This window comes from Porites lutea, chromosome 5 (assembly GCF_958299795.1).
Source record: "Porites lutea chromosome 5, jaPorLute2.1, whole genome shotgun sequence".
NCBI classification, from domain to species: Eukaryota; Metazoa; Cnidaria; class Anthozoa; order Scleractinia; family Poritidae; genus Porites; species Porites lutea.
The window spans coordinates 39999387-40009935 of record NC_133205.1 but is presented as its reverse complement, the minus strand read 5'-3'; the positions used below and the strand labels follow the sequence as shown (position 1 = coordinate 40009935).

The following is a 10549-nucleotide window of genomic DNA, read 5'->3' as shown; positions in this document are numbered from 1 at the left end:
TAATGAACAGTAAACGACAAGTAAAGAGGAAACTTGGTCACGTGGTACAAATTCGCATTTGCGTTGACGTAAACGTGATGCTTAACCTCTCTATTTATTACGCAATTCTGGCCTGGAGGTGCTTCTGAACACAATGAAAGGAAGTACTCTCTTAAAATTTAATTTTCTTTCAGTAACACACCTGCAATAAATGAAACTTCTGTTTTGCTCTCCCCTCTTCAGGCGAGCTATCAGGAAATGTAATTTTAAGAAATGTTTAGACAGGTAAGTTAACAAAGAAAAAAAAAGGTTTTTGAGACTCAATCACTGTAATTCAGTGACGGGCACTAAAACGTATAGATGGTATTTTTCCTTTACACAGGGGTTCTTTTTAAATTCAGTTCTATGCCTGGCTAAATGGGATCCTTGTGTGTGTTGCCGGGTATAAAAATCACACTCTGAGACACTGAATGCACGCGCAATAAGAAGAGTTGTTTTTAATGATAGATGTTTTTCCTTGTGTAGTTCCGAAGCATACGCATTAATTAAAAATAAATTTATTTCCCGTAGAATTAACATCCGTTTTTGAAGTACAAAGATCAGTTTCACCCGTTACGTTCTTTATTCACTATTTACTTTGCTTGATGTGCATATTCTTAGATCATAAATGACGAGGACTTGAGAATTTCTGGCGTTGAGTTGGTATTAGTTTTTCCCATTGATCTGAGAATCAAAGTCATTGAAGCGATAAAACCATCTCCGTTTTCTTTTGCGTCTTCTGATGTTATTATTATTATTATTATTATTATTATTATTATTAATGATATTGATGCCTTGATGGTCAATTGTCTTAGCTCTAGGTATCAGGGATACTTGTTTATTAACAGAGAATATCACTCAAGACTTTGCAATTTAGGCCACCATTTTCCACAATTTTGTTTTTAAGGGAAGTTGAAGTACGGAATAGGGGTGCGACCAAATGGACATTTCAAGAATTTTTTTTGCGCACTTACTCATAAAAGAAAAAAATACTTTAAGATAAATTACTGAATGACAGCTACTTCCTTCCTTTTGCTTATTTAAGTTCTTACCTTTGGTCCAGTAAATCAATTGATTTGAGCAATTTTAGAGGTTATACACACGCGTTTAGCTGTTTTCGCTGAGCACTGAGTTCGTATTACTTTAGTCTAGTTCGGTGCTGGAAACAGAAAAGATTCCATTGGCGGATTTACAATTGAAAAGGTGGGGGACATTACGTTATTAATTTTTGGCTGATCACAGTAAGTAACGGTTCACGGTAAAATCCACCGCTACGACGCGACCAGTTCAACTCACAAATGAAAAAGAGTCAAGAATATTGTCGTTTTCCATTTGAATGTTATCTCTAGTTTAGTGGGGAAACTTTTTCCTTCACCAGATCCAGTTAATTACTACCTGAACGCAAATGGCCGTCTCGTGTTTGTCACACTTATAAACTAGCTTTACTAATATGTCCTTTTCCATGGCATGGAAGCTACAGTATTTGAGTCAGTAATATAAATCTGAATATCACCCGCTGATGAGCTTTGCGCACAGTTTCTTCCAAAAAAAAAGAAAGAGCGATCAAAGTGCTTTTGCATTGTTTCTCTCGTCTAACACCCTTCCACTGCACTCTGTATATTTTGAAGCAGTCTCATGTGATGTCCAGAGCGACCAAACCTTAGGCCACAAAAACTCTCTTAGTCTTATAAACTAGGAGTAATCGGAGCTTAGGAGAGTGCGTTCGATATGTTTGTTGAGGCGGAAGGGTGGTTGAGATGTAGATAAATATGATTATGGCATATTCTGAACGTAAGGGTTGCGTACAGCGAAACCTCTATTTAAACTGTGTATCATTTTAAGAACGTTTTCAAAAGATATCGTATGGTTCGGTGTCAAGTGCTTTTAATCGGAGGAGACATTGGCCAGCGTCGGACGTGTAAATGGGACATTTTGTTTTACTGGCGCGAGTTACAGGGCGCAGTTTCTCAAAGGCCGATTAGTTCTTAACCCGGGACTCTTTTTTTTTCTTCAAAAACATTTCTTCGGATAATTTCCTCTGTTATTTTTAACAGCATCCAATCATCAACTTGTTGACAAAATGAATTACATTGAATTTACTGGTTTAAAAGCTTTCACATCTGAATTCAAACTTCGCACTAACCATATCAAAGCCTTCAATGGAACGTGTGTGCGGCTCACGTCAATAACTTTTCCAGTAATTTGGTCGAGCGTGTTGATTTCAGTGTCACGAGAGTGACGCTACTGCGGGCTGATTTATAAGTTTTTCCTAATAAATAACATAGAGTTAAAGTGCTCGTTTGTCCGATGCCGAAAATATCACAAGTCATGGTCAAATGGCGCCGCCGAGCTTCACATCTCGGTAGATTTACTTTGTGGCACAACGGCTGCCGAGCTACACAACTCCTAAATTTACTTTGTGGCATAACGGCCGCCGAGCTACACAACTCGGTAAATTTACTTTGTGGCATAACGGCCGCCGAGCTACACAACTCGGTAAATTTACTTTGTGGCATAACGGCCGCCGAACTAAACCCGGTTTGATGCATGCACCAGTAGTCGCAGACATTTTCCAAAGACAGTGACGAACCATGCTGACAAATATGAAGGCTTAATCCAAAGTAAAATTTAACAGCAAACTCCTGAAAGATGAACGCTTTGGACGATTCAGCAATCACAGATCAATGTACGCTTTACGAAGATTCAGCAAACTTTTTAAAAGATGAAAGCTTTACTAAGAATATCAGACCTTAGCAAACCTTTGAAAGATGAACGCTGAGGACACATGCAAGAATCACCACATGAGTTAGCGCGTCAAAGTGAGGCAAAACTTAAGCAGGCGCCTCAAAACGAGGCAATTGTGTGTCGACGACGAACGAAAATGAAATCTCAAAAAAACTTCCCTTATTAATTGCACAGGTCACCCAATAATGCACAGAACACCCAACACAAATTAGGGGTTGCGTTCTCGTACCTCGAACGCAATTAGAACACATTGCATCTTCTTACTCTTCATTCTACTGCTGGTAAATATTTCACTAGGCCAGAAACGGAAATCTTTTCTTGTGTTTAGCGCTAATGTTTGGAGCTGACTTTGGAACTTGAACGAACTATTCGAGAAAAGTCGAAAGCAAATTTTTACAGAAACTATCAGGAAGGAAAATATGTAGCGTTCCGTATGGAAAAAAAATGACCAAGGCGATCACCAAATGGGAGATGTACAAAATATACTGGTCAATATTTGATTTATCCGTACTTTATTTGAGGATGGTGTTAACCGTTAGATCAAAACAAAACAATCATGATTACACAAAAGTGAAAACAAAAAATAAACAAACAAGAGGGCTTGAAAGAACCCACACGCTTCTTTTGGAGACTACAACTATTTTCTGTTAAACTTGCGATATCTATTATCATCACTTGATGAAAAAGGGTGTCAACAAATTCAATATTAGATTTTCCCCTGAATTCGAACGTCTTCATTCTCTCGTTCGTTAATTTCCTCGGAGGATGAACGATCTCGCTTCAATCGCTTCGCAGGCGTCATTTCATCTTCGTTCCCCGGGTTTTCTCGCTCATCACATGACAATTTAACTCGAATGCTGAGACAAACAGAATATTTGCATACAATGCCAACTATTTATAAATCAGAGCTATTATTTTATTAATTTGCAAACACGGCGATGGAACAACCGATTAAACTATTATAAGCCCGAAACCGGGAATTTCTAATATCAGAGAGTGGCGCCCATGTTGAACTCGCCCGCAAAGTATTAACCTGAGATCAGGCCCAATTTTAGCCGTCCTCATTATTGCAACGCGAAACGAAAATTGAGCCTGATCTTAGGTTAGCAAATTATCATTAATGCTGGTAACCTTTTAAATAAGTTGGTTGATTATTCAAAAATAATAAAAAAAAGATGGAGAAATAAACTTGAAACTCAACTCTCCCTAAAATTTGCAGGCCATGAAGTAAAGGTAGTCTCTCAGCTTCCTGGTTTTGTTTACTGAGTCGTTCTTAATATCTACTAAAGTACGGCAAGAAAGAAGGCCTTAAAAATTTAACGCAACCGAGCTGACTCTTCCGGATACTAGGCAATATATCAGGACCATAATTCTGACCTGTTCGAAAAGCTCATGATCATGATATGCATTTCACTTGATAATCGCTTATTATTTTTATCTCACACAATACCGCATCAGCACATCACCGTGCAACAACATAAACTTCCGCTTATGACTCCCCTTCCCCCTCCCCCACTTATAAGGCTCCCCTGTTCAAGACCCATCTACGTGTAAAAAATTTACACCCGGTTTAAAAAAAAAAACCTTTAGCTTGTATTGGAGCAAAAAGAGTGAATTCAAAAAGTATTTCGATCAGTATCACTAGGTAGCTTGTTTTGAAACGCTTTTTTGCTTGTTCCGGTTATTAGCTAGCCCCTCCGAACATGAGAACTAATAAAATTAATGATCACTCAATTTTCTTCTTTTTTTTTTTTTCACCTTTTAGCAAATCAGCATGTTTTTGCTCATAACAATCCTCCTGATTCCAGCTGTTGCACCTCCGTCTGCACAAGGGCAGTTTCCCCTTGGCATGTATAAATCGTTCAAGTCTGAAAAACAGAGAATGTTGTCCTGTACCACAAGGCTTCACCGCCCCTTGTGGTAGCGATGGAAACAGAGGAAAATGTCATGAATTCACGGTTCGTAGATGGAACGTGACGTACAGCCATTTCAAAGAGTTCCAAAAGGAGGACGACCGTAGTTTATGGCCTAACCCTCTTTATACCAGAGTGTGCAAATGCAATGCGAACTTTGGTGGTTACGACTGCGGTGACTGTGAATTCGGCTATCATGGCACAAATTGTGACCAAAAGACAATCTTGAAGCGAAAAAATTTCCAGACAATGTCAGACGAGGAGAAAGACCGCTATATGCGATACGTCAACATGTCGAGGTATGAATCAGAACTGAGTTAACGAATAAAGAGAGCCCATAACTGACTTTTGCAATTGGAAGTAGAACTCTATTTTATTTTATCCTTTTGCTTGGCCAAGTACAATAGGAAAGGTACTTAAAAAAGACGCAGATGACTGAAATTAAAAATATAAGAAGGGGGAATAGTTACAGGCAGTGACCATGAGCGACGTTACAGAGAAACGCAAGTCACAGTTATGGCGAACACAGAAAATAGGAAAAAATAGTTGTAACGTTATACATGTTACAAGTGTTATCCAGTGCTAATAACCTTATGGAATGTGTTCTTCCGTTCTGTTTAGAGAGAAATTCGCCTATATCGTCTTCGGTAAGCCGTGAACTCTTTCATCATTAGTTCCTAAACCAAAACAGCTAGGCTGCCGCACCATCACGAAAAAATGAAGTTGCGATTGTATATTGGGGCATTATACCATTGTCTCATGGTATATTGCTCGTATCTTTCAAATATAGTAAGCGCCTGGTGGGGGGTACATATTAAATGAACAGTGATGAATAATAATTACAAAGAATGAATAACTGAACTGAACTGAAAGAATAAAGGGCTATCAGGATGTTCAAAGGGAGTATCCGAAAATGCAAAACTTTCGGTAATGCTAAAGATAACGTTATTGTACGGCTACAACTGTAGTTACGCAGTGCTTCAAAGGGTTCAATGCAAGGAATATAATCTCCAATTATTATGTAATTCATGTATCTACTTCGCCCACGCCATTAAAATAGTTTGATATATTGTCTTTTTCTCTTCGCACAATAAATAAGCTTGTTTTCCGCAGGTTTGCTATCAGCGATTATATGGTGACGACGGCTGCGTACGATGAAATACGGAATGAAAGTGACCACGGGGGAGACCCTACAGGACTTTTCTCCAACATCACGGTTCATAACTTGTTTGTTTGGATGCACTACTACTCAACAAGGTACACTTTTATTCCAGATGAACGCGGTACCCAGTCTGGAATTGACGTTGCCCACGGAGGGCAAGGGATCCTCACTTGGCATCGATTGTACTTGTTGTTCTACGACAGAAGCCTTCAAAAAATGACCCATGACGAAAGCTTTACTGTGCCTTATTGGAAATGGACTGAAAATAAAGAAACCTGCACAATTTGTACTGAAAAGCATTTTGGCGTCACCAATGTGACCACAGGCAGAGTAACAGGAAAATATTTTACGTCTTGGAGTGTCATTTGCACCGAAGAGCAAACCCGAGGTATGACTCGGATGTGCAACTCTTCTGATGAAAAATCATGGCTGGGGCGTTTGAATTCCAAAGAAAAAAAAGGTCTAGAAGATAGGGGGTTCGCTACTACCTTTCCAACTTTAGAAGATGTTAATTTTGCCCTGAAGTTTGAAACGTTCGACATCCCACCTCACAGCGCAGAGACGAGCTGCAGTTTTAGGAACATTTTGGAGGGCTTTGCAAGTAGCAAGACTGGATATCGATTGCCAAACGTTCACACCCTTCATAACCAAGTTCATATATATATGGGAGGTGACATGGGTGATGTTCCTTCAGCAGCTAATGACCCCATCTTCTACCTTCATCACTCGTTCATTGATCTGATCTTTGAGAAATGGCTTCAAACTTATAAGCAGAATGCTACTGTCCTTTCACCCTACGATGCCCCACTTGGTCACAACAAAGGCGGTGTAATTATACCGATGTTCCCTGTGTACACCCACGAACAGATGTTCAAGAGATCGCAAGAGTTTGGATATAGCTACGAAGGTATCGATGAAATAGGTTCGTATACTCTAAAAAGTAAATGGAGAATACTTGACAGCTTGAAATCACAGTTTCTGCAAAGAGAGTTGTTTCTGTTTTGTGAGCTAACAGAAAATTGACACAATGAAATAAATAAATAATAATAATAATTACAATTGGGAAAACTTTAGAAGGTCAAAATAAGAGCTGTGCCTATTGTTGTCGGGGCACTTGGGACAATCCTGAAAGAATTAGTTGGCAAGATTCAAAAGACTGCTTTATCAGGAACAGCACGACTCCTTCGACGGGTTCTCGAGCTAAGCTTGCAGGATGTGACTTTCACCGGGAACTGGTTACCAGTTGAATACTGAGAGTATATACATAATAATAATGATATTGATAAAAATAACGAGAAAGATGATGATGATGATGATGATGATGATGATGATGATGATAGCGGGCGACAAGAGAAGCACGCAATCCTAATCTCCAGGTTGTTATTACGCATGCGTCGCATGTCGTATGTAGCCAGCATTCGTTTGGACTTATACTAAGAATGAATGAAACGCACATAACGCAATCTCATCACGCGCGTTTGGAACCTCCATCATTCGTAATCTGATCAAGCGCGTTTTGACCATCTGTCACGTGGAACTTATGTAAAGCACAGCGTTGGAGCTCAAGCGTTTTGACCTTTGATCGTTGTCGCCAATACTACACTCCGTAACCTTTGGTTGTTACTAGAAATAGTAATAATTGAATGAGGCTGAGTGCGATCATGACCTGAAGAATTAGGCAGATCTGAGAGGTTCTTGCCCAGTCCCTCTCGGTCAATTCACTTCAAGCTTTGACCCGCCCCAAATAATGAGGCCAAAGAACAACGCAAGAGGGTCGATAACAGCCTCTGAGTTCTGCATAATTCTACAGATCACTATAAAAAGCCGAATACGATGATTGATTAATATGTCAGTACTATTTGTAGGGATATATTGTTAACTCCAGTTTTCAACTCAAAACCCTGGTGCGTATTTCGAACACTTTTGTGGTGTATTGCACTGTTTAACGTTAATTCAAATCACACTAATTATTTAATAAAAGATTTAATAACTTAAACTTCTTATTCTCTGAAAAAAATTGTTATGTTTGTTAAAAAGCGTATAAATTTTCGTCTGAACTTTTTGACATGATTTTTGGCAAATTTTTTTCACAAAATTTTAAGTAGTTTTTCTTGAATTCTTGGGACGCTTGCTACCTAGCTATTGCATGGGGCGAGGTTATAGCAGATACCTCTCCCAACGTTCTAAAGCCAATCATTGAGTAAAATATTAATATAAAAAAGGGTTAAGTATGCCGCTGAAAAGAAGGAGTTAGCAATTAATTTTGCTTACGTTTGATATTTATTCCAGGACCACCTCCTGGTGAAGGGTTCCCTCCTGGTTTTTGTCCTGTAAGTGGTTCCAACTCTACTTCTCCGTGTCCATCTCCATCAGCAATTTTGCAGTCAAATTATGCAATTATCATTGGTCTATCTGTTGCAGTGCCTCTACTTTTCTTTTTGCTAGTTGCAGTGCAAGTCTATTTTTATAAATCAAGGAGACCGGTCTCTTCTCCGGTTACAACATGTGAATACCGTGAGCTTCAAACTTCAGAGCTGCAAACTTCAGAGCAGTCAACTGCTGGTACTACTGGTGACCACGATGACGGTGACAATGACCGAATGGAAGATCCGCTACTGATTTAGGAACTGAATATCAGAGTGATTTAGTGATTTCGATTGAATCTCGAATAGTGGTTCGCGTTAGGTGTGTATTTAATTCAATTTAATTTAGTTACGTATTTAATAGCGCTCGTGTGATTCGCCACTTTCTCATCAAAAGCAATCGTGCTGGCTCGCAGCTGTTAGCATCGGTGAAACAAGTTAACCTCAAAGTCAAGATCTTATTGATCTGTCTTAATTTTTTTAGAGTAAAAATTTTCATTCATAAGAGTGAATATATGGGAATTCGTATATCTGTACATCCGCAGAAATGTTTAACGCGTGAAAATGATCGCAGTTACATTGTATGTACGCAAACTATGAGTTTTCGTTTGACGATGTTTCGTTTATTAAGAACTTGTAAAGTTAACACCTCCTCTGATATCATGAAGGTCATGAACAAGCTCACCTTGTTTATGTTTGTTTACATCCGCAGACGAGGTACATTTTATCACCAAGCCTCATTTAATTGGGAACAACATTCTTCACAGTGACAACAATCCCCGGGAGGTACTTTAGGACTTTTTGGGTGGGGATGTGCCGCTGGGACCCTGGAACCCTTCCCTATACCAGAGCTAGTTCAAGTGAATTTTGCTACCCTATACTAGAGTAAACTCCCCAAATCCCTCCCTGTCCTAAATTAGAAGCTTTCCAGAAACAACTGAGGTCACTAGCACAGTCCAGCCAAAACAAAACCGATTTGATTTTTTTATATTCTTGAGTGGCAATTCCCGGTTTCCCTAGTCTAGACTAAAATCTTCAGCGAATTGATCAGTTTAAATGGAAAATGATACCCTCTTCTAAACCCAAACTCTCTGATTTATATACCTTATCCCAGTGTAAACTGCTTGAAAATCATACCCTTCACAGCGGCACATATATGGCAGTACCCCCCCCCCCCCCTCCCCACCCCCCGGTGAACAATCTTTGTGCCTGGGTATTCTTTTCAACTCTCTGGAAATGATTTCTGTAAAACATTGCAAATTTACGAATTCAAAACGAGGCCGGATTGGGGATAAAAAATGACCAAAATTTGTATTTCTGACGTAAACATGCATTATGGCAAGTTATTTTTTATTCCTTTTTCATTATTATTATTTTTAGACTTTCTTTTCGCTTCTTAAGTTGCATATATGACTGCGCTGATCTTCTTCTGATGTGCGCTATTTTTTTTGGTAATGAAAGAAATACCAACCGGGGCAAAGCAACGGCTTTACTCATATGTTGAAAATGAATCCATCTTTCATGTATTAATTAACAATTAATGAATGAGGCTGAGTATCTTATGAATAATTTTCCATGGAGATCGAGGAGGGTGTTATCCGTCGAGGCCGTAGGCCGAGGCGGATAACACCCTCCGAGATCTCCATAATTCTTCATATGATACGAAAGCCGAATTCAAGAGTTGTTTTATTATTCATTCAAAGTAATTCCTAGTTTAAAAACATAGCTAAAACATGCTTACCTCCATCGATCCATCGATGTTAAATTCATCTTCGAGAGTGAACGTTTAGGGTCGTTCAGCTCCGCAAATATTCTTCAAATCGCAGATGTCGCCCATCGAGTTGTCTTCTTGCTGTTCTTGCCATGTTTTTAGCTATTATTTCGCCTAGTTCTTACTCTTGAAACGAGTGAAGTGTCCGCCATTTTTGTTTCCACAACCAAAACAACTCAACCTCGTCCCCAGGTCTTCTCGGTTAACGGTACATTAACCTGCAAAAACGCTGCATTTTTGACGTAATTTCCTCGTTTAACACAAAATTCTTCCAAATTTGGTCATCAGCAACTGGTTATGGTGAATTATGCGTGTGCTTTTAGCCAATCAGAATCGGGGAAATATTTTGAATGAAAAATAATGTGTTTTAATTTACGACACCCAGTTGATAACTTACCTTATTTTAATCATTGCCATGATCACATGAATTTCAGGAAAATGAGCTAGACACGAAGGAGAGGTGTTAATAAGACGGAAAAAATGAATTAACTAATAGGGCTGGGAATTAAATATGTTTTGTTCCCATTTTTCATTTTCCCATTCTTTGTGCTCGTCTCCCGTTTCACGTTTCTCCTTC

General features: G+C 39.0%; 1 protein-coding gene across 1 annotated transcript; it reads left to right on the top strand.

The window, feature by feature from the left end:
* Window positions 1–252: 252 nt before the first annotated feature.
* Window positions 253–8462, top strand: LOC140938371 (tyrosinase-like). Its single transcript, XM_073387858.1, has 5 exons — window positions 253–264; window positions 640–681; window positions 4572–4975; window positions 5790–6745; window positions 8128–8462. The coding sequence occupies exons 1-5, from the start codon at window positions 253–255 to the stop codon at window positions 8460–8462; spliced, it is 1749 nt and encodes a 582-aa protein (XP_073243959.1).
* The last annotated feature ends 2087 nt before the right edge of the window (window positions 8463–10549 follow it).